Source organism: Lynx rufus, unplaced genomic scaffold (genome assembly GCF_022079265.1).
Source record: "Lynx rufus isolate CCGP_SWC_20201006 ecotype Redwood Valley unplaced genomic scaffold, mLynRuf1.p SCAF_7, whole genome shotgun sequence".
NCBI classification, from domain to species: Eukaryota; Metazoa; Chordata; class Mammalia; order Carnivora; family Felidae; genus Lynx; species Lynx rufus.
Genome location: NW_025814889.1, coordinates 5,433,402 through 5,457,509, shown reverse-complemented (window position 1 = coordinate 5,457,509; position 24,108 = coordinate 5,433,402). Strand labels below are relative to the sequence as shown.

At 58.0% G+C, this 24,108-nt stretch overlaps 1 protein-coding gene across 3 annotated transcripts in view; it reads right to left on the bottom strand.

Moving 5' to 3' along the window:
* Positions 1-2,022: 2,022 nt before the first annotated feature.
* The window catches only part of PFKFB3 (6-phosphofructo-2-kinase/fructose-2,6-biphosphatase 3), a 75,544-nt gene continuing 53,458 nt past the window's right edge, over positions 2,023-24,108 (bottom strand). For 2 of the 3 annotated variants that reach the window (XM_047065575.1, XM_047065573.1), the window contains exons 2-15: positions 22,062-22,187; positions 20,534-20,630; positions 19,774-19,840; positions 19,266-19,340; positions 18,848-18,904; positions 16,082-16,206; positions 15,393-15,600; positions 15,026-15,172; positions 14,786-14,890; positions 13,300-13,429; positions 12,428-12,490; positions 12,240-12,304; positions 10,366-10,539; positions 2,023-4,665 (exon numbers count right to left, since the gene is read on the bottom strand). In XM_047065575.1, the coding sequence (XP_046921531.1) occupies positions 4,621-4,665; positions 10,366-10,539; positions 12,240-12,304; positions 12,428-12,490; positions 13,300-13,429; positions 14,786-14,890; positions 15,026-15,172; positions 15,393-15,600; positions 16,082-16,206; positions 18,848-18,904; positions 19,266-19,340; positions 19,774-19,840; positions 20,534-20,630; positions 22,062-22,187 (1,484 nt within the window). In that variant the 3' untranslated portion in view covers positions 2,023-4,620. Of the gene's footprint in view, positions 4,666-8,912; positions 8,936-10,365; positions 10,540-12,239; positions 12,305-12,427; positions 12,491-13,299; positions 13,430-14,785; positions 14,891-15,025; positions 15,173-15,392; positions 15,601-16,081; positions 16,207-18,847; positions 18,905-19,265; positions 19,341-19,773; positions 19,841-20,533; positions 20,631-22,061; positions 22,188-24,108 lie in introns of all 3 variants that reach the window. The other variant, XM_047065574.1, reaches the window with a different exon arrangement.

Genomic DNA, 24,108 nt, shown 5'->3' with positions numbered 1-24,108 from the left:
GGACGCAGGTACCGCCCTGCCTTGCTGAGAGCAAAGCCACCAGCTGCTTTCTCGCCGTGAGCCCCTCCAAACGCCCTCATGCTCGCTCCCCACCCCTCGCTGGCCGCCCACCTTTCTGGCCCAGTGCTATCTATCTGCTGCCTCTTGGAAGTGCCAGTAAAATTCTTGGAGAAACTTGTGCCAAGACAGATTTGGGGCATGACCTGGGGATTTCGGAAATCTGGGCCTGACGTGCTGCTGCTGCTGCTGCTGACTCCTCTGGAGACCATGACCACCTGAGCAGCAGCCGAGCACCGCAGGGAGCACGTAGGGAGGGCTAGCCCATCCTCCCGGCCCGACGGGCAAGCAGCTTTTAAAGCCCACCGGACGCCTCACCTGTTGCACTGCTAACTCCCGTTACCGTGGAAAGAGCCAGGCCACGCGGAGGCGACATTTTACAGCGGTTGAAGCCACAAGCTTGAGAGTCCCAGAGACCTGGGTCGGAACCACTAAAACCGGCCTGCCACGCTCAGGGCTAAGTTGCTTTCCTTCAGGGAGTCTCATATTCTTTATCTGCAAAACGGGCCTGGCAACAGCAGGTGAACTCCCAGGGCGCCCCGAAGGATCACTGAAGATCATTAACTCAGTATTTATTTAGTCTTGTAGCTGTTAGTGCTTAGCACAAGGACTGTATCTGCTACAGGGGAACTCCTGCTCTGGCTTTCAAGGTACAAAGAGCCACAGGGTGTCTGGCTCACGTTGGGGACCCAGTGAACGAATCCATTTCCTTCTGGCATCCACCGTCCTGCGGCTTCCGGCCCCTCTCCTCCCCCCCGACTCACCCACCTGGTCACCCTTTCGTCAATATTTATCCAGTAATTATAGCTCCGGCCCAAGGTCACACGCAGATGGATCTCAGAGTTTGCCCAAAAGGTCACGACACCTGCGGACTCCCATCACCCAGCAGGCCCGGGTTTTGAAAGTGTGCGCACATCCTCCTTCAGGACGGCCTTCTCATTTCCTGGGGCCATAACCTGAGAGACTGGCCCGACCTAGGGGTGAACACCCACATCTGCGAAGGCCACGTCTCCAAGCCCAAGCCCGCACAGCGAGCGCTGAAACGTGGGCTCAGGACTTGAGAGGCTGGCCTGAAGGGTGGGTCGAGCCCAGCCCGCACAGGGGTGTTCGCACCCCAGTCACTGGACAAGGCCCTTTACCCAAATGCTCTGCCCACCATGCCGGTTACAGAGAACCTCGGAAGCCGTTTCAGACGGAGGTGCCCAACTGCCGACTCCGGACACCTGGGGCGGAGAATGCGTCAGGGACGCCCAAAGACGAATTTGGGAGAAGGACTATTTCTGGAGTCTTTAACAGTGGGGCCCGTGGAGGAAAACTCGGACCCGGTGAGGGCACTGCTGGTCGCCAATCCTCTGCCTGAAGGAAATGCTCCGGGCTCTCGTTCAGCCCCCAGCCCGGTCTGCGAGCGTCCTCATCGGTAGGGATGAAGGTGCGGAAGGAGAGTAACTTGCTCAGGGTGTGGCAGACTGGTCCTAGACGTGGACCGAGTGTTTTCCCCCAGCAGAAACCAGAAAGGGGCTGGGGGGGGGGGGATGGTGGAAGGAACCCGGAACCTGGAACACAATGGCTTCCTGTGATCCGCCCAGGGCCTGTCACACTGGGCGATGCTTGTGTAAGAGACACTGCTGCCATTCAAAGGGCTGAGGGGAAAGGACACGGGGTGAAGGGGATGCGAATTGCTGGGGCGCTCTGTCTGCGGTAATGGGACATGCACACGGGTATGCATTGGCCAAAACCCGTGGAACCAGAGGGAGCCCTAGTGTTCACCACGGACTCTAGTCAACCGTAACGCATCAATGCTGGCAATCAGCACTGGCACGTCCTGTTTAAAGATGACGGCTGGCGGGTCGGTCAGGAGCCTGGCGATAGCCACCCGGTGCGTGGACCGCAAGCGTCAACTGAAGACTTCTCTTCCCGCCCCCCCCCCCCACCCTCCAGAAAGGACCAGGGGCGCACTTCATCAGCGTATTTCAATCAGGTATTTTATTGTTCTGGCAACTGCAAAATATACAAATTTCTGAAAAGCATCCCCTGTTTGAAAGCTGGCACAGCGTCATCCCAGGTCATTAATTCAGACAACTATACAGAACACAGAGAAGTCATGAGTCACACGTAAAAGGCCCCCCAAAACCAACCACCGAACTACACCCAATCTATACAGCTTTCTATTTTCAGGCTCCCTTATACATATTAAATAAATAAATAGCACATCTGCTATCAAAATAATAAAAAAATAAATTTCAAGTATTACAAACGAAAAACATCATTGGTGCGGCCGTTCCTCTGCTGCCCGCAAATGACGAGCTTCGCCCACGGTCTCCGGACAGAATGAGGAGAAGGGGAAACCCACCCACAAACAACTATGCCAAGTGAACAAAATTGGTCCCAGGTGGTTTTCAGGGGGCCGGGGGAGGGGGGCGGGGAGAGGCCATAGTCAGAGTGGCAGGAGCCCCGTGAGTGCAGGTCAAACACGTCCCCCAGCTGGCGCCTCGAGTCCGATCACGGCTTTCAGTTGGGCAGCCTTCTGCAACCTCTGAGGTCTCGCTCCTCGTCCGCTGGCACGTTCTGTCGCCTCATCTAGGCCCCGACAAACGCGTGTGCAGGATGTTCGCTTCGGTGGGTAATGACCTCGGCAGCTGGAGGCGGGCGGGGCACCCACACCCACACCCAACCCCACGAGCATCATCGGCAGGAAGGGTCAAAGCTCAGCGTGGACTCCGACAACCGGTGTGAAAAGGAGGCCAGAGAGAGGGACACGTGGAAGCCGTTTCGCGAGAGCTGGGCTGCCAGGGAGAAGACCGACCCACAAGCACACGCTTGTGCCCGTGCACACTCGCCACCCGACGAGACTCAGTTGGCAGGAAAGGGAAATAGCCCTTCTTCCGTCACACAGGAACAGAGATGTTACGTATCCTCGGGTACGGTGCCCGGCTGGGGAGGAGGTGGGGGGAGGGGGCGGGTTTTGGTGTGAAACCCACGAACTTGACCACAGGGCATCTACAGCACATCCCAGTTTCCCACTGAACCCCAACCAGAGAAACACGCATTGTCCGGTGCCCTCTCCGGATGTCCAAGCCCCCACAGCCGTGCTCCCAGAGCCTGTCCCGTAAGACAAGAGGGGGCGAGACCGTCAGGCTCGAAAGCAGAGGGCAAGCAAGGGAAGCGACCTTTGGCTCCAGCTTTGAGAGGTCCTCAAAGGGTCACTCGGACAAATCCTACGCCGGGGTCTCCAAATCCTTCTGTCTGGGCCTCAAGACGCCTCCTTTTCCCCAGGACGTGGAGGCAACGAGGAGAAACCAGGAGGCAGAAACTACAGGTATTTCGAACCACACGTCTCCCTGCCGTGAGCCACCCCAAAAAGAGGCCACAGGCGCCACGAACACCAGCGAGGACACCGTCTTCTTCGGACTTCGCAGCCACCGGGCACCCGCTGGGCGTAGGGCAGGTGCTCCACAAAAACAAGCAGGCTGAGCTCAGTCCTCAGTCCTGCCGGGAGACCACAGGCAGCCTCCTGGAGGAAGTGGCCGCAAGTGAGGTCTCGGCTGGGCCGCCGTCCCCACCTGGGAAGCACAGGGAGGTGACGAACATCCCGGAGGAAGGAGGTGACCCTCGATCATCTCTGTGCCACCATCTGGGTCAGCCTGGCAATGACCCACATGACTTGCTCTCCGGCTGGTTTCCTGGGTCCCTCCGAGCTCCCCACGGCACGGGCGCACCCGACTCCCCACGTTCTTTCCGAGCTCCAGCCCCCACGGGCACAAACCCCAAACATGTAAGTTCGTGGAGAGAAGGTACCACCTTCAGGTCCCGCCTTCTGCCGTTGAAAAAGTGCAAAAGCAAGCAGCTCCGGGGGGGCCTGGGGCCCAGGCAGGAGGGCGGAGACGGCAGAGCTCCCTGGGGGGGGGGGGTGAGGCCCCGGGACTGTTCCGGCAGAACCTTTCCTTTTGCCTGCACGGCCACACTGTGCGTGAGTCACCCTCTTCCGAGGCAGGACGCAGACCCGGCAAGCCGTGGACGCATTGCACGGTGGCTCAGAGCCTTCACCCTCCTCCTCCGGGACCGGCCCCAACCCGGCACGCGCCCGAGTCCTGCCCTCACGAGGCAACGTCCGGGGCCACGACGCACAGAAGAGCCTTGTGACAGTTTTCAACATCCCTTCTTCTTCAGCAACTAGACCCCCTTCGATTTTAGGATTCTGGGGCCCGTGTCCTCTCCCCAGGCTGGGACATAGGTCAGGGTCACAGAAACGAAACAAAACAGAAGAGCCTGGAGGCCACCGTCCCCTCCTCAGGGCCCTCTCTCACCTCTTCCACCGCTCATGGTCCTTTCCGAGCCTCGTGGGGGGTCAGCGAGGCTGGGGGCGGGGGGAGGGGCCGCTAGCGCGGGGTGCGCACACGGGAGGGGCCGCCGTCGGGGGCACGGTTCTGTCTGAGCGGCGGGCCCCTCTTCTACACCACCCACCCTGTTCGGAAGACGTCCTGGGGATGGCTGGCCTCGGGCGGGTGGAAAAGCACTAAGGAGAAGCTGCAGGAACAGAACTGGCACGGAGCCGACGGGCCTGCCTCAGTGCATCCTGGTGTCGATGCCACTCTGGGTGCTCTTCATGTTCTGTTTCCAGGAGAAGAGAGGGGCGAGGAAGGGGAATTAGCATTTCCTGCCGACTAGGCTTCTCAAGACCAAAGCCATGATGTGAGACCGCCCACCTCCCCCAGACAGAAAAACACAACCCTGGACGGGCGTCCTCACCAACTGGGCAGAAGAAAGCCCGGGGAGGCTCCGGGAATGTGGCAGGGGTTAAGCCCAGAGCTGCCCGGGAGAAGGGCCTGGCAAGGCCGGGGGAGGCCAGGCATCTGCCTCTAAATGGGGAAGGAGGGTGGGGTGGCCCTGGCGGGTCAGAGCTCTGGGGAGCACTGAGCGCCAGCACCTAAGGAAGCCTCTTCAGGGCCTGGCCCTTTCGCGCCTCGAGATCGCCTCCGCCCGCACCCAGGGCCCTCCTGCTGCCCGCGGCCGGGCAGGGGACGAGCCGGGACTCTCCTCCCAACAGGGTTCAGGTAGACCGTATGCTCCAGCCCCCAGAACCCACATTCTAGGAACATGGGCTCAGCAGCTAGAACACAGGTGCCCTGGGCTGAGTGGACGTCACAGGGGAGGACCCAGGCAGAGAAGGCAGGTGTCACTCACTAAAGCTCTCTTCCTGTTCCAACAAAAGCAATCTTGGCCACAAGTCCCACCCCTGAGAAGCTGCCAGAATCAAAAACCCCTTAAAAATGTTCTTCGGGGTGGTGGCTGACTCTTGATTTTGGCTTAGGTCACGATCTCATGGTTCCTGAGTTCGAGCCCCACGTCGGGCTCTGTGCCTGGGATTCTCTCTCTCCCTCTCTCCCTGCCCCTCCCCTGCTCACACTCTCTCTCTCTCAACGTTAAAAAAAATAGTTTTTCGGGGCGCCTGGGTGGCGCAGTCGGTTAAGCGTCCGACTTCAGCCAGGTCACGATCTCGCGGTCCGTGAGTTCGAGCCCCGCGTCGGGCTCTGGGCTGATGGCTCAGAGCCTGGAGCCTGTTTCCGATTCTGTGTCTCCCTCTCTCTCTGCCCCTCCCCCGTTCATGCTCTGTCTCTCTCTGTCCCAAAAATAAATAAACATTGAAAAAAAAATTTTTTTTAATAAAAAAAAAAATAGTTTTTCAATCGGCTGGGAACAGATGACAGCTGCCACTGCAGAGCAGCAGGCTCTCTGCCTGACTTGAATCCGCCGCAAAGAAAGGAAACACCACTTTTATAAGTGTTCTTTCCCTCCCTGTGTCCACCGAGACTGTCTTACAGGGACAGGGTGAGGGGAGCGTGGACGCTGGGCACGCACATATGCAGGATCATGGCAGCCCATTCCCCTCCAGGCAGAACCAAGGGCCCACCGTGGAGAAATCTCTAGGGACTCGCAGAACCCGCACTCAGACCTGAGCCCGCTCTCAGCCCGACTCCGCCCAGGCCACCCGACCCTCCAGTCACGAGCACATCAGACAGTGTCTGTGAGTGGGGGGGTCTCCCAGGAGGACCCTGTGGCCTTGCACCCAGTCTCCCCCGATGGGGTCAGAGCCCGGGATGCTGCCAGGTCCCGCTGCACCTGCCAGCTTCAACCCACCCTCAGACATCTCGCGCCCAAGGCTCCGAGCGCCCACGGATGATAGATGCAACAATGACACTGGGGACCACGTCACGTCACTCACTCATGGTGCCCTGGCTCAGGCCACACGGAGGGGAAGGAGGGAACGAGAGAGAGAGAGAGAGAGGACCTCGAGACAATGGTGCTGCTCTTGAAAGACACAAGTCGTCCGGCACGGGTGTATGAGTCACATACTGCACGATGGCCCGTCGTCACACAGACCAAGATGCCCTGACAGGCTGAGATGCCATGACTCGGGGAGATGCAGAGGGGACAGAGAGGGGCATGCACCGAGCCATTTACCTTTCCAAGGTTAGTAGGGAGAAAACTTTGAGAAAATGTGACAAACAGTTCGTCTTTCAAGCATAGTGGGGGGAAGGGAAGAAAACATGTTGGAAAAGAAAAACAAAACAAAACATCTTTAGTACTATCTTCTTTTCAGTGCACATTTGAAACTTAAAAATCAAGGATGGCCGGATGGTCTGGTGGCCGGGAGCACTAGTGTGGCCCCCCAGGGCGCTGCATCCATCCGGGCTGTCGTCACCGACCGTGACAGTTTCACCATGAAGCCACGATCGCTGGTGTCCTCAGGCCACGACCCGTAAGCCCCCAGGGGTGCCCCACACTCCCCAGGCTCCCGGTGCCCCTGCTACTCAGGAGAAGAAATCCTACTGGCCTGTGTGGCAGGGACGGCGGGGCGGGGGGGGGGGGGGGGCATCAAAATACAGAGCAAGTGCAAGCCCAGGGGCCTCGGGCATCCCCCCAAAGTGCAGGGCACTACCTTCCCCACGATAACGACTGTGCTCCGAAGGACCCTGAGTACGCACCGGGCACTCTGCTAAGTGCTACGTGTATACTCTCCTGATCAAAAACACCTCAACGTGTCACCGCCTCCTCCTTACGGACAAGGAAGTAGATGTGCCAGAATTGTGTCACCTCGCCCAGAATTCTAAAGAGGGAGGGTAGTAGAACCGAGATCCCAGCCCGGCTCAGTTCGATTTTAGCGGTCAGTTGTGGGGTCTGCAATCCCAGACACGGGCCCACGCTCCCAGGCTGGGCTGGATGCTGGGACCCCAGAGTGGCGTGGCGGGTCCAGGGGAGACACTTCTGCTGAACTGGAGGCATTCTAGCTGGAAGCACTATTAGCCACAGAGACGGGCAAGGTCAACCTCGGAAGGTGGGGGGATGTGCCTGAGAGGACCCTCCCAGCAGGAAGAGCTCTTTCCTGGCAACATCAGGCCACGGCCCAAAAAGAACAGAATATGCACAGAGGCAAAAGCGGAAGGCTCCAAATCCAAAGGCCCGTTTTCACCAAGGGGAACTCTTGATCTAGACGCACTCCGTGTTCTACGCCTGGCTTCGAGGAGGTACCAGACATGGGGCGGTTCGTCTTTAAGACTGAATTTAACGGACAGTTACACACCCAGCCGTGGAGGGCGGCTGCATGGGGGACCCTGCAAGGGCTAGAAAGGAAACCCAACAGCTCGGCCCGGTGCCTCACGGCTGCCCGGGACAGGGGTAGGTGAGCAGTCCCTTGACCGTTCCCAGAAACCAGCAGAGAGAAAGCAGTCAGCCTTCAGGACCAGGAGACCCGTTCAAGTCCTGGTTCTGCTACTGACCGGCTGGCCGGCCGTAGACAGGTGCCTCCCCCTCGGTCATCTGGTAAAAGGGACAGAACTGCCCTGCAGACCTTCTGGGCTTATTTTAAGGCCCAAAGGCACGGAACACACGTGAGCAAGCACTTTCGCCGTGAGCTGTCCAGTATCCCAAAATAGATTTCCCCGCAGGCGGTGCCACGGAATCAAAGTACCATGCTCCGCTACTATTTTCCAAGAACAAGCCCCGCTTTGAAGCTGACAGGCTGGACTCCTCAAGCCAGCTCAGTTTTTGCATCAAGTGGCGAAAAGAACTTAATCAGCAAAAGGGAGGACGGGCAGGTGTGACCTGAGGGGCTGGGGTGAGGCGCACTGGAACAGCGGAGACACTGAATTATCCAGCAGGCGCTCCGGCGGACCCTTAACCAGAAACTTCCTGCAGGGAGAGCTCCGGCTGAAGGAGAGGGGAAACCAAGGGTCTGACCGGAACGCTGCACCTGACCCTGAATGTGACCGTTAAGGCTAAGCACGTGCTGGTACAGGACAACCGGACCCAGAACTACGGTTTCCCAGGGTGTCAGGGTCCAGGAGCCTCTGCGAGGACAGAAGTGGGGGGGGGGGGCTTCAGGGCTGCAGCCCCCCCCACACTCCCACCAAGAGTCTGTCCTCCGTTTGTTTTGCAGATTTTGCCTTCTAACGCGCAAGGCCTCTCCAAGGGGAGGCACAGAACTTAAAAGACAATGCAAGGGGCAGAAGACCCAGCCTGGCACGGAAATCTGACTCTGAAGGAAAAGGCAGACTTCTGTCAAGCCACGGGCCACCGCGAGCACCGGTAACCGGGACCCCGAGGGGCGTGCGAGAAGCCAGCCGTGTGCGGCAAGTGCCGGCAGCCAGATGCGCTGAAGGCAGCTGGGCCGTGTGGCTTCTTGTCTCCTTTTCTAGAAGTTCATGAATCCTCCCTCCCTCCGCCCCCATGCCCATCCTTCTCTATCAGATATGACAAAACCCGTCATCACCCGCAGCATTTTCACAGGCAAAAGGCCAAACCCGCAAGCAAGGAGAAAGAGGGGCGAGTGGCAAAACGATTCAGAGAAAAATACTTACAAACAGGCTTTCCCTAGCAAAGGCTGCAGAGAGAAAAAGCGGAGAGAGAGAAGTCAGTAGAGGACAGGGTACAGGCCCCGAGTCATTCGAAACCAAGGCATCCTCTGTGGGGACACGAAGCCCTGTCCGGCCTCCCGGCCCGGCCCACCCAACGGCTTCCAGACGTCCCGGGGATTTGGCCTGGCCACCTCAAAGGACGGTCCCGTCCAAGTCGGGGGAGCCCCAGCCACGCGTCTTCCGTGACCCTCCTCCGGGTCGGCCCCACATACCATCCAACCCCGGCCCAGGCCAGTGCCCCCCCCCCCGCGTGTCTGCGACAGCAGCCGCTGAACTTCCAACTATGACCCCACGGTCTCCACCACAACTGGGCGTCACAGGCGGACCGCTTCAGTTCTCAGCCTTCACAGAAAAACGCAGCAAAATCCTACGGCTACTGCCAGTGGGGGACACCAGCGTGTCGGCCGCTCAGCACGAACTACCTCGCTGGCCCTGCCTCTTGCAGTAGGTGCCACGCCCCCACTCCACAGATGGGAAAACGGAGGCCTGAAGAGGGTCGGTGGCCTCCCCGAGGCTGCACGGCCCTCTCCCCCCCATCCCAATTCCAGACACCACACAATTCAAATGAGCTTGAGGAGAAATGCAGGGTAAGTCTGTGGGCCTCAGCACGGAGCTCGTAAGTCTGACTCAAAATTCAGCCCGTGAGTTATCTGTTAAGAGCCCAGACGTGGTGGGTGGGAGTGGAGGTGGGGGGGGAGGCCTCAAGGTGGCCCCCAAATATGTGCCCAGGAGTTTCTATGTCTCACGTGCTGGCAAAGATTCTTGGCTGCCACCGAGGAAAAGACTACTCTTGTGAAAAAAATGAATCTTAATGTCCAACAGCCAAGAACCTTCAGCTTTTAATCTCCGTAGCACATGACACAAGTAAAACCTAGCTAGGTTTTTGCTTACTGGTGTTTTTACTACCTGCTAAAGTAACCACGTGATGAAAGAAAGTGGCTGTTCCCAGGCCATCCTGCGAGTCTGGCTGTCCAGGTTCTAACCCGGCTCTGGAGGGGGACACGCTTTTCTCTAACTGGGGACCGGATGCAAGGGAGCACGTAAGGAAGGTCCTCAGCCACTGGCCTGGGACAGAAAAGACGTCCTCAGGCCACACGTGGCCAAGGGCCCAGAACTGAACGGAAACTTCTAGGGTTTTGTCTTCAATCTTGAGAAAACAAAGGGTTCGGGAATGTGAGCGGGACGCAGACTCGGCCATTTCTTCTGCTCTGCCCAGTTTTCTGCTCCTCAGGAAAGAGGTGTGCGCGCTCAGGTCGGCGAGGAAGGACCCCAGGGTGTCACGGACCTCGTGGGAGGGCGTGCCCACGTTCTCCCCGTCCACCGCCCACGCGCGCTGCCCACGGCTGCTCTCCTCCCGACCCAGACTGACTGTGAGGAAGGAGAGGGGAGAACGCACTTGTCCAGGCAGCTGCGTGGGCACCTCCGGGGGCAGGCAGTTGGGCAGGGCAGCGGAGGGAGAAGCCACATGCTCCTCAAAGCTGTTGATGCGAGGCTTTTTGGTGGGCTCGGGGCTGGCTAGTGGGGTGACACTATTGCGTCTCATGAGCGGGTTAGGTCCCTTCTTTGCATCCTAAGCGAGACAAAGACAAAAGAGAGAAGGCGACAGTTACAAGGAGTGGGGAAGTATATAAGCCAAAAAAACCCCAAACCAAACCAAAAACGTTTCTCTGCTTCTGGATTTCCCAGATACGAGACTGACCGCGGCGACTGGCCCCGGGGACCAGCAGGGGTGCCATGCCGTCCTGCGTCCCCAGTCTGCAAGAACAAGGGATGACCTCCTGAGCCCCTGTGCCGGAACATTCCAAGACACCCACTCGGACAAGCGCAACACATTCAAGGCAGGCGAAGGGAGAACACAAGACCAGCTCTGCAGACAGTCATTCAAAGGCGGCAGATGATGAGGTCGGAGAAAAGAACCCGGCCGCCAGCCTCCAAGAGAGCCAAGGAAGGGGGAGGGAGGCCTGAGTGGGAGGCTCAGGTCAACCACTGAGGGCAGGGAGGAGAAGGTGTCGGTGCCAGACTCCCTGCGCTGACCGTGAGCCAGGATCTGCACAGCAGACAAGGAACAGCGCCCGCTGCCCATCACTGCCCCCCCGGCTTGGGACGAGGAGTGCCGGCTTCAACCCCTGCCAGGGGACTAGAGGTGCAGAAACCCCAAGGTGGGCAGCAAGGCAAGCCAGGCCCAAACACGAGCCTTCCCTCCAAGTGACGACACAGTGGAGCGAGGACCTGTGTCCCCAGGCCTGTGGCTTGCAGCCTCTAGCCCAGGGGCCTGCGCAGAGCTCTGTCTCCCTCAACACTGCCCCAGTTAGGCACAGGCAAGCGTGTGCAGGGGCCATCGGAGCCCCGTTCCGGCCCAGCCCCGCCGGCGGAGTCAGGCCGGGAAGAAAGGTGGGACCCCACCACCCACGTTCAGAAGTGGGGGCCGTTACAGGGCCAAGGCTGGCCCACCCGCTTCCCCTGTGGCCACCCGGCCGGACAAGCTGGCGGAAGCTGGGATTTTAAGGCCAAGACCTTCGGACCGAGCTCCTTGGGAAACAGAGAGGTGTCCTGCTCGGACGGGAACACCACGCTCTGTGTGAGGGAAACGGTCAGCTGGCCAAACGCTGTTGTTTGACACTCGGTACAAAGTCAACCCAACATTCCTTCCCGACCGCGTCTGGGGCAGCAATCTGCTCTACCGCCGGGGCCTCCTGCAGAAAGCCTCCACCCGCCGTGCCCCGAGTCCCTCCTGCCCAAACCACCTGGTCTCTGCCCTCCCACCTCCTTTCCACGATTTCCATCTTCTTGGTAATTCTGCACCGAAGCGTACACAGACGACTGAGTGGATTTGCTAATCCCGTGTGAACCTGGAAGGCATCTCAGCTGCCCCAAAGGAAAAGACGACGGTAACTGAGCTACGCCTACTCTTGAAAGCGCAGGATGCGTCTCCCTCTTTAATACTCATGTCGTGGGTTAAGTCGAAACGGGGGGAGAAAGCATGCAAAGTGAGAAAGAGAAAATGCCAAGCAGCCACATATAAACACGAGATAGGAACACACGGTAGCTGAGGAAGAGCAGGGGAGGAGGTCACAAAGGCCGGCCAATCTCAAACCAACTACTACTCCACAGAGAACCCGCTAAAAGACACAGGTTCAACTGCAGGCAACTCAACACGGGGACCTCTCGAGTGCTCACACTCCCTGGCCCTGTCACTCGACAGGGACCCTCTAGGACGGAGGCCAGGACGGGGACGCTGGGGACCAGGACGCAGGGGGCGTTTACACTCACCTCTGACCTCTCCCGGTGTGTGCTCACAGACTCTACATTCAGGTAGATGGACTCTACGCGGCAACCTGGGTGGGGGGGGGACAGGGGTTGGCTTCCGGTTAGAGGGCACAGGCCGCGGACAGCCCCAGAGCCACCAGGAGCCAGCGTCCCAGGGGACATCTTGGCCGGGGCTGTGTCCCCATGCTCACCGTAAGCGACAGGTGTCAGTTTCAGGACGGTGTGAAGGGGGCATTTCAGGTAAGGCATCTCCTCTGAAAAGAAAAGGCCTCGCGATCAGCTAGGAGCCTTGAGGACGGATACACACAAGTCCCCAGTGAGAGCTTCTGCCTGTCGTCTGTGCCCCTGGAGTCCAGGCCGAGCAGGAGACAGGGGTGTCTCCCCGCTACACACAGGCCCCCTGCTCCAGGCAGGCAGCCTAGAAAAACCACCAGCCGAAAGACGAGGATCAAAACAAACCCCAAGCCCACCCTTGCACGGTACGCTAGAGTTAAAAGAAAAAAACCGGGGGTGCCTGGCTGGCTCAGTCGACTAAGCGTCCAACTATTGGTTTCGGCTCAGGTCATGATCTCTGTGCTGGCAGCTCGGAGCCAGCTTAGCATTCTCTATCTCCCGCTCTCTCTCTGAAAATAAATACATAAGCTTAAAAAAAAAAAATCATTCCCTGAACAATTTGGGTGTGTCAGGATTCCAGTGAGCCTTGGGTAGACATAGGCTTAAATTTTAAGAGTCTCATTAGAGTCTTCTGGGCTCTTTGTTCTTTAGAGGTGGGCTGCCCCCACCCCGCCCCTCCCCCCCCCCCCAGAGGTGAGCGGCTGGGGGCCTGCGGGAGGCTGTGCTCTGAAGGCTCCAGCAGGAGGCGCGGCCGAGGCCTTTCCTAACGCTCAGCAGCAGTGAACCACGCGGGGAGAGAGACCCCGCGTGGTCCCGTGGGGAAGGTGCTGGTCCGCGGCGTCCCCCGACTCAAAGGCTGGCTTCCCTCCGCCCTTTCTCGGAACTCCACGGGCTTCCCTGTCGCCCCCACCACCCAGAGCAGGCTTGGGGGGGGGGGGGTCGGCGGCACCTGCGCTCTTATCCAGGAAGTAGGCGAGGAGGCAACGCAGGACGGCCTGATGGCAGATGACCAGCACGTTCTCCTGCCGCTCCAGCTCCATGATCACCGGCTCCAGGCGCTGCACCAGGTCCTGGTAGGACTGCAAGACAGAGGGACGGGTCGGTGCTGCTGCAGAGGCACACGCGGGCGGGGGCGGGGCTCTGCCGCCTCAGCCACGCCCCTTCCCCCGTTAGAAACCAGAGAACACGCCATCGATCGATAATCGATCCACAGCCGGCGGTGTTTCGGGGCTGCGCCCCTCAGGGCCCCTGGGGACCCACATCGACTGGCTTCTTAGAAAAGGGAGACCGTCCCCTTGTTGGTGAGGATGTGACGCATCCCCCGCCAGAACATAAACCCGCCGTCCTCCCTCTAAGGGCTGCCTCCTAATTCTCCACGCGGGGGGATGAGGGACTGACGACCGGACACACGCTGACAACGTGGGGGACCCTGAAAACGTCCCCTGAGTGAGAGAAGTCATACACAGTGTGACCACATGTTGTATGACCCCTTTCTGTCAAACGTACACAGTAAGCAATGCCACAGAGACGGGAAGTAGACCCCTGGTTTCCAGGGCTTGGGGGAGGGGGGGGAACAGGCTAGGGTTTCCTTTGGGAATGATGGAATGTTCTAGAATTTGTGGTAATGGTTGCCCAGTACTATGAATACACCTAAAAACCACTGAATCGTATACTTTAGTGAGTTTTATATTGTGTGAATTTTCGCTCAATTAAAAAAAAAAATTGAAAAAAATGGGTGGGCATGTGACTTTTAAGGCTACAAAGGTTCCTGCTCACGCCCATCCCTCTGTGGTCTCCCTTGTTCTCTCACTAATCAGGTTCCGGGAACAAGGGCCATGGAGGAGGTGAGCGCCCTGAGCAGGAGGAAACTGAAACGTGACAGACAACCAAGACGGCCCTCAGACAGCAAGGACCCACCAGGTGTCACCAGGCTGCCTGCGGCCGACACCAGAGCATCGCCCGGAGGCTGCGTCCAGGGCTCCCTCAGCGAATCAGTGATGCGCGGGACCTGAGATGACACAGTTGCCATCGTGTCTGCAGTCAAAGGGGAACCCGCGCACAGGGTGAGCCATCACCCCTGACTGCTGTTGCCTCCCACGACACCATGGGCTCATCTGAGAGACACATCTCTCGCTGGTGCTCACAGGAAAATACACCTGTCCCTCTCCTGGAGCCGTTTATAAGGTTCAGTTTAGGAAAACTGGATTCGGAAGGGAGAGTGCCGGGAACAGGCATCAGAAGGCACAAGGGGCAGGCGTTTGCAAGAGCCCTTCCTGCCCCTTCCTCCCGGAGCACGTGGCTGCTGAGCACAGTTACCCGAATGGGGCCACCTGGGCCCCCCGCGGCCCTCTCTCAGCCCGGCCTGTCACCAGCTCCCGTGCGCACAGCACACACCGGCTGCACCGAGGGACGCGGGCGAGAGCGGGCACACGTACCTCCCCGGTGGGGTAGCGGTAGTAGTACTTGTCCTGCTCGCGCAGAGTGTACTCCTCAGGGTAGGTGTCCCTGATCTCCTCGTAGGTCATCTCCTCACAGACACCCTGGCGGGAACACCCAGACGTCACCTCGAGTCGCTCAACATGGCACGTGCGGGTCTGCGAGGGCTCTCGTTTCCCAGGGGAGAGACCTCCGTGCCCTCCCGCTCCCCACGGCCAAGGCCAGGCCCCGGCACTCACGGCGTCGATCTCGTTGAGTGCCTTCCACTGTTCGTAGGGGAGACGCAGGGCTTCCGCCGTCTGGATGGTGCTTTTCAGCTGGCTGGTCCACACCTTGAGGTCCTTCAGGTTCTGCTCCTCCACAAACTTGCTCAGGGCATTGGCAAACTGCAAGGGCGTGGGACAGAGGGACATGGCCTGACTCAGGCTCCCGCCCCTCCTGGAGAAGCAGAGCAAGACCTGTCTCATTCCGCATCGGGGGCATGACTACACTATCACACACACACATACACACACACGCGTGCATGCACGCACGCACGCACGCACGCTGCACACACGGGATGCACCCAGCCCCTCGGCAGCCCGCCTTGCCCCCGGCTCCCCCTACCTTCCTGCCCCTGCTGGACAGACCCGAGTCCCCTCCGATCTTGCCCTGGAGGTTGTGCTCGCTCTCGCCGTGCCGACACAGGTAGATGGTGCGGGGCTGCACGTGGATGTTCATCAGGTAGTACACGATGCGGCTCTGAATGTGGTCCTGAACTCTGTTCACCAAGAACCTCCGGCCCACGTCGATCACCTTGATCAAGGACAGGTCCCTGCAGGGGAAGGCGACCAGCCGATCAGAACTCCGCTGATAGCACAGCCCAGCCCAGCCAGCCCGGGTGTAAACCCCCATGGCCCCGGCCGATGACAGAGACTCAGCCCCCACAGACCCACGAGGGGAGGGCGCAGACTGAATCTGTGTTCTCGGAGACAGAACACGTGGGCACTGTCCGCAGCAGCGTGTGGTTAGAAGAGGGGAGAGGGAGGCGGGAGACCAGAGCAGAGAGAAAGGACACGCATGTCAAGGGGACAGGAGCAAGACGGGGCTCACGTACACTTCCCATGCTTCTATGGTTAGTGCCGGAAACAGTCACGTGGAATACGCAATCAAGGATTTTTTTAAAGATGTTTTAAAAGACAGTTTATAAAAGGATCCAGGAGCAAGTGCTTTGTACGGACGGCACGAAAACGCTAAAAACCAAACAAACTCTACCAAAGCAGAAGAGTCAGAGACAGTCACCTCTTCGTTATTACCTGTCACATTTATCAGGGTCGAGGGGCTGATAGCTGGCTTCGTAGCAACTAATTCTCTTCATGAAGTCGTCCATAGCTTCTGCTGAGTTGCAATCTTTGTAATCCGGGCTAGAGATTTTAACTTCCTGTAACACCACAAAGAGGCAGCTGATGAATCACGCTGGAAGGCTTTCTGCTTAGACGAAGCGGGATTTGGGGCTCGCAAACAGGGAAAGTACAGACCAGCTCAGAGTAACGATGATCCCACCCAGCGTTGAAAAGAAAAAAAGAAATACACCGGGGCTTGAGTTCTAACCCAGTGATGACACAGGCAGAGCACCCACAGTGGACAGGGGATCGCTCCCTGGAAGGACGTACACAGGAAAGCCACAGGCTTCTACTGAACACATCCGAATGGGGCCACGATTCGGGGTCAACCCGGTAGCCAGGTCATCCCCAGACCGCCAAGCCTCAATTCGAGTTCTGGATCCCCACCTGCAGCACTCCCCACACCAAGGGCCAGGCTGTCGGTCAGCGAAGGCGCGCTCCCGAGTTGCTCGTGATGCCCTGCCCTGTGCGCCAGGCAGGATTCTTCCCGCCACCACCCATGGATGGGGCACCACATGCTTGTAACTGCTCCCCAACTAGTGCTTCTCCAACGGGCCCAGTCCTTTCTAAGGTTTGCTCTTATGGGAAGAGAAAGCAGAAGAAACAGCCCTCGGACTCACCCATCCCCTGTAAGTGAACAGTAGGTCTGAGAAACCTGGCAGGGTTTTTAGCAAAATTCAGCGAAATTTTAGCGAAATTTGTTCCTGCACGTGCTCTTTTCCTCTACAACCACCACCACTGCCAGGAGACAGGCGGACACTCTTTAAACACCCGAGTTCAGGGGCGCCTGGGTGGTCAGTCGGTTAAGGGTCTGACTTTGTTCAGGTCACGATCTCACAGTTTGTGAGTTTGAGCCCTGTGTCGGGCTCTGTGCTGACAGCTCGGAGACATTCTGTCTCCCTCACTCTCTGACCCTCTCCTGCTCACATACACTCTCTCTTTCTCACAAAAATAAAGACATCAAAAATATATATATTCTTAAAAACAAAAAACCGGGTTCAGGGGCACCTAGGTGGCTGAGTCGATCAAGTGTCCAACTCTTGATTTCGGCTCAGGTCATGATCTCACGGTTCGTGAGACCGAGCCCTGCATCAGGCTCTGCACTGACTGCAGTGCCTGCTTGAGATTCTCTCTCTGCCCCTTCCCAGCTCACGTGCTCGCTCTCTCACAATAAATACATAAACATTACAAAACAAAACCTGAGTTCAGTGGGGAGTCAGCGCTTCACGGGTGCAGAGTCTCGGTCTGGGAAGATAAAAAGGTTCTGTGCATCCGTGGTGGTGACCACGGTGCAGAGACCTGAGCGTGCTGAGTGCCACGGGATTGAACACTTGCGCGGTGAAGACGCTAAATTGTATATTTTACCACGATGAAAAACAATCTAAGTTCCCAAATCCCTTTCTCCCTAGCACGCCCGCCGCCAGAGAGCATGCTGGGAAGGCCTACCCTGCAAAGCTGCTCTGGGGCTTAATCGGAGACACAAGATTCCTGAACCTGGAGGGTCGGGGCGAATGACTGGATGTGTTAACAGAGGACAAGATCGGTGGTGAGCTCCTAGCCACGCACGTGCTGACTGCTCACCGCGGAAAATGCACTCTGCGTCCGCGCTGTGCTTCGCTACCAAGACGAAGCTAGTAGAATGAAACTAAAGGAACGTAGCAAAACCCTCTGTCCAGATCACAGCAACTTCTGTTCTACCTCCCCGTCCTTTGGGCCTCTTCCTCTGGACCCGATGAAATGCATCTGGGTTTTCCACAATGTGAACAGCCCTTTCTGAGCTATGAACTCCGTTCTTAGAAATGCTTGTACACATTCCCACTGCCTTGGAGAAAAGTTCCAACATTGGAAGCCAGTGAATCCTCAGCAACCCTTTAAAGATGCGTGCTTGTAACGCAGCAAACCCCAGCATTCCCTGTAGAAGCATCAGACCTGCTTTTCACTAGAGACACGGCTTATTCTCATGTATTTAAGCTGCACAGAAAATTACCTACATGAGAAGGTGACCTGTGGTAAAGTCTTCATGGTAATGGCTTCCATTTATGGTATATTGCTTTCAAGCAGCAAAACTTAAGAATTATTCAAATTAAACTGCCAATTACCCTCAGTTTATCTGGGCAACCTCCCCTCGGCACAGGGCGAGGAGAAGGGTATGTTATGGACACGTCAGCAGGAAGATAGTTTTACTGCCCCCGTTTTTCCCACACTTGGGGATTCTGCCTTTCAGTCTGTTGTGTCCTATGAAGTTTTATCAACACACAGTCATTCTTTTCTACTGGGGACCTTCACAGCTAAAGAGAGTCCAGCCTGCTGCCTTCCTTCCCTTCTGGAAGGGTGAGCTGCCCTTTGTCCCAGGCAGCCCTGTCCCCACCCAGCTGCCAAGCTACTGCCACTCACAGAAACTGTTCCCAGGCCCCTGCTTTTTATCTCTTAGGTCCCGCAAAGGCTGCTTTCTGCCAACCGCCTGCAAGGACCCCAGATAAAGCCAGGGCAGGTCACAGAACATGCTTCTAAATTAAACACCACTCCACACCTCCCACTTTCCCGGTCCCACAACTCAGACAAAACCAACAGGCTGGGACAGCCGGCTCGTTCTCAGCGTCTAGTTACTGCTCTGGGCCCGAGCTGGTTCCCCACTTTTCTCAGACTTTCTCCCTACAGTGGGGTCCTACGTTGTCTTACCATGATGTTGGAGGCCACAACCATAGGGTCGTCGCACACAGACTCAATGAAAAACACCTGGAAGAAAGCAAAGAGGAAAGTTAGAAAACCACAAATGTGACACACACGAAGCGCGGATGCTGGTGTCACTGTGATGTCACCAACCTCATTCGAGGAGGAAGGACCCCATTTACGAACACCCAAACACATACAAAGAACTACCTGCTCAACCCTGAGTCCTTTGCCCATCCCACACCCTAGTCTGGGTAACCGTCCCCCCCCGCCCTCCCAGAGCCCCCACAGGAAAGGCCCAATGTGTCCACAGCAAAACAAGAGCAGCGGGAGGTAGAGAACCAGGCCCGGAGCAGAGACACAGGACTCAGCCCGTCCCCGAGCTGCCTTCCCTGCTCCCGCATGCTCCAGAGCAAGTGTCGCTCACCTTGAAGTCATTTTCTTTGGCAAAATGAAGGATCATGTGTCTCCTCTCTCTGGTGGTATTGGTGGCATCGAACACCTGATGGGGAGACAGTGAGGGCCGTGAAGAGAGGCCACGTTCGAGATGAACAGTAGGATACTTAGAGCCAACACACATCAGCTACACACAGGGGAGGGGGCACGTGGAAGGGACCCCTGGCTACCGCAGCGGCAGCCCCCATCCCGGGTCCACCCCTTCCCCCCCCCCCAGCACACAGGGGAGGGGTGGGCACAGAGCACAGCACCAGCCGTGCCCCAGGTCCACCCCCCGCTAACCACTCTCCTGGCCCCCCCAGCGCTGCTCTAGGCCGTCGCTCCCCTCAACTCTCAGGCCACAGGCACTCGTCCCTTTTCGAGGTGTCCCTGCGGCGGCTCTCGGCACTGCCCGGGGCAGTGCCTACACTTCTGTCTCCCCGGGGCACCGTGTGCTATGGCCTCGGACACAGAGGCTGGCACCCCGCCCCCGGACTTACTGCAATTTGGCCCCCTTCCTTCGTCAGGTAACTTTTGACGTCTCTCAGGGCAGCCAGAGCGCACTGCCTGCAACAGGCGGGAAGAGAAAGCACGCGTCACGCCGGCCCGTCCGGCGGGGGAAGGCCCAGCAACCCGCCGCTCATCCCAGCGGGCAGAGTGAGGAACCCGCCAGGCCGGCCGGGGCTGCGGGGCCCAGTCCACTCGGGCCCACAGGCTCCCAGCCCAGCCCCGCAGACAGGCGGCTGCGGCTGCCCGTGGGAAACGGGGCTCATGCCCGGGCTGCGCCCCGAGATCTCACTGGGAGCTTTCACAGAGCTGACGCCCAGGTCCGGCCCACGGATTCTCACGCTCTGTCCAGGGCACGGCCCACATCCGGATCTCCCCAGGCTCCCAGGTGACCCTACGACACTTGTCAGGGTTGAGCGCCATGGCACTTGGGTTTCACGACCACCCTGGGCTTACAAGAAAAATCCTCTCCAGATGGAAGCGGAAGGTTTCCCGCAAAAATGGCCTTGTTCACTCCCAACGAGACACTGCTGTTGATTTGTATCAACCAGCGGCCGAGTTAGACCCTCCGGGAGCAGAGGAGGCAGTGAGTTTCACGGAGGCGGCGCCTCATCCTAACACACCCGGAGGTGGGGTCACGTGTCATGGCCACAGCGGAGCCACGCCGCAGACCAGCTTCTTTCTCCGACAGAACCCGGCTTCGGGAAGCCGAGCAAACCCAAGCCCGGGCCCCCACGGCGGCTCGGGCCTTACTTGCGGACTTTCATGGCCTCCTCGTTGTCGGGGCGAAAGAAGCTGTAGGAGCTGTACTGTTTGACGGCCTCCCGGCGGTACTCCCCGACGTTGAACACTGTGGGGACAAAGGCGGGAACCCTTAGCTGACCCCCCAGGAAGAAGGAGCCACCAACATCTGGGAGCTCTCTCTAAAAAAGGAAACCGAGCCTACACAGCTACACCAACCTGAATGAGGTTCTGCTGAGACACCGAGGCGGGAGAGCGGACCTCCACGCCCAGGGCTGCGAGCCCAGAAGGCAGCCCAGCTTCCCCCAGACCCGACGCTGCTTGGGGCCGCTCTACCTTCCCAGGGACTGGCTTCCACTGCCCCGTCTGCAGGTGCAGCGTCCTAAGGCTGTGCGGAGGGGCGGCTGCCACGGGTCCCGCGGAAACAGGGGCAGTGATTCCTGTGCACGATCCCCCAGGACAGCGCAGGGTCTCACGCGTGCCGTGGGGCCCAGATCTGCCATTCACCTACTGAGCCAGCAGCCTGCGCCCCAGGGAAGCGTGGAGCATTTACGGGGCATTCACCATACGACACAAAGCGCCTGGCACCGTGGGGGACAGTGGATGCAAAACCTAGTCCCCCACCTCACCACCTTTCCGGTGTAGTCGGGAAGACCAGGCCAAGAGTCATACAAAGGTAGCCGATGGTGTGGAACTTCTGACGACAGTCAGTAGAAGAATGTCACAACTGAGTGCTAGAGTACTTAAAAGGGCACAGGGGCACCCGGGTGGCTCAGTCGGTTGAGCATCCGGCTTCAGCTCAGGTCATGACCTTGCGGTTCATGAGTTCAAGCCCCACGTCAGGCTCACTGCCGTCGGCACAGAGCCTGCATCAGATCCTCGGGTCTCCCTCCGTCTCTCTGTACCTCCCCCGCAAACACTCTCTATCAAAAATAAATTTTAGGGGGCGCCTGGGTGGCGCAGTCGGTTAAGCGTCCGACTTCAGCCAGGTCACGATCTCGCGGTCCGTGAGTTCGAGCCCCGCGTCGGGCTCTGGGCCGATGGCTCAGAGCCTGGAGCCTGTTTCCGATTCTGTGTCTCCCTCTCTCTCTGCCCCTCCCCCGTTCATGCTCTGTCTCTCTCTGTCCCAAAAATAAATAAACGTTGAAAAAAAAAAAAATTTAAAAAAAAATAAAATGAAAAAAAAAAAATAAAAAAAAAATAAATTTTATAAAAAAGGGGAGGGCCCAGATCTCCACAGACCATGCGGCCAGAGAAGGCTTTTTGAAGGTGGTGAGGGCTGAGCAGGTTGTGGGGCAGCAGGAACGACAGAGCAGGAAAAGAAAAGATCCCAACGCCAAGCGAGGATATGTATATAGTGTACCGAGTGACAAGGCCCAAAAGGGTGCCCCACGCTTGTGGGCACAGGCCAGCCCAAGACTGGCCCTGCACGGCAGGTCCCAGCAGCTGGAGGCGGAAGGGACGTGGTTTTGGTCGCAGGGGTTGGTGAGCAAGAGTGAAAGGCTCCAGGTAACGACCTTGGCCTTGGCACACGCCTCACCTTTCGTGGGGACGCCGATCCAGTTGAGGTATCGAGTCAGCTTCTTTGAGATGTACGTCTTACCCCGGGCTGGGAGCCCCACCATGACGATCACGGTGGGGGAGTTGGTCAGCTTCGGCCCACAGGCTGGGGAGAGGACAGAGCGAGGTGTCAGCCACGAAGCAGTGTGTGCCCCACGGCGAACCTTCAAGAATTCCGCAGAAATGCCTTTTTCGTTCCCACCTCAAAGCCCTGGGCGTTTTACAGTCCAGCAACGCCTCGACCCTCTACTGGCCAGAGCCCCGCCCAGCCCAGTCACAAATCTCCATCTTGCTTTCAGGTCACGCGTGGCAGGGGGACTGCCCCAACCCCAGATTCCCAACCTGATTCCTGAGGGCCCTAAACCCAGCCAGGAATCCCGCTACTAACCCCAAAGCAGAAAGCGTTATAAGGAAGGGATTCCCCAACACCAGTGGGGGTGAGGTTAACGGCAGGAGAAACGTTCCGATAATAAGACAAAACACCAGGGAGAGAGGTTTTCGCTGGATTTTAAGAAAGCAGCCCGAAGAACCCTGTTCTGGAGACTTAAGGTGCAGTGTTTCCTTGGCTGGTGTCTTATGCTTGAGACTCTAAGGAGACTCCAGCATCTGGTGACAAGAGTGGCAGGGGCTGCCCATTGAGAGCACGAGACTGGCCACCTGCTCCCTCCCGGGTCAGCAACACTGCCCGGTGCTCGCTGGGCGCCACAGGCAACCTCGCTCTCCTGGCCAGCTACGTGCCATCGCTTCCGGGCACTGGTCACCCCGATGAGGCAAAGCTCCTGGGACCACGCCACAGATCTAGGCGGATGTCAGACATAGACAGGGGCTCTGTCTCTAAGCCAGCGGGTGCCAGATGGGGATAGGAGAGCCACCAGGCCACTGCCAGGCACAGGCTTCAAAGAGGACGCCTTCCCTAAGCTGGACGCCCCAACACGGTCCCGTACTCAGCCCATGACCAAACTGAGATCGCATGCCCAAACACCCACCACGTTATTCCGGGATCTGCCCCCTGTGCCTGTGGGCTGGGGGCAGAGAGGAAGCAAACGGAACACAGAGGGGGCTGTTTCTTCATGTTCTAGACCATGCAGAGCGAGGAGGAAGAAGAAAGGCCATCAGGAGGCCAGGAGACACGTAGGAGCCACAAAAGCACTTGGCTGGGATTCTCCAGCTCCCAGTAGCTGGGAACAAACACGTTCCTAGAAGACAGGCATTTCCCTGCCCGGTGTGAGCACACAAGTGGAGCACAAAAGCGCCAGCGGACTTTCTTGAGTCCCAAGAAAAGTGATGGGCTTCTCGAAAACCGGCGGGGACAGAAGACAACGCCCTCCCGTGTGCATCGGGGCAGCCGCAGGTGACACATGAGAAGTCGTCTCACTCGGTCGCCTGGAAGCACCGACCCTACTAATCCTTCCCTCAAGCCACCGCTGGCTCCTGGTCTTATCTGATGTCCCCACCATGCCCCTGCTCCCAAGAGCGTCCAAACATGCAGGGACGGACGGACGCGCGCTCCCTCTCCCTCCCTCCCCTCAGCTGGGCACGTGCATGGAATACTTTTGATGGACTCACGCCAAGTGAGCGGAGACAGAGGATGACTGATTTATCAAATCGGGGATTAGTTCTACTATCAAGGAACCACATGCGCAAATCTCTGGCAGGAGACGCTTTGAGAGGAAAATCCCATAAAGACACGGCAGAGTAAATATCGTAAGCCAAAAATTCAGGTTGAATCTCAAACCCAAATAAGTCATCACTCTTTTATTTGGCAAAGCAGAGGCCATTCTCCCTATTCCTTTGGCTCCTTGCACAAGATTTGGAGGAGCGGCACGCGGGCTGTGGCTGTCATTCCAACCAGGCGCTCCTGGGTCTCAGACAGAGCAGGGAAACCTCCTGACTAAGCCTCCTGAACCCTAACATGTTCTTTCAAACTCACAGGCCATCTCAGGTGTCTTCATCTTATAACCGCCTGCCCCTGCTTCAGTTCCCCCCAGACCCTCAGTCTCTTCTTCTCTGCGGATCCTGTTAACCCA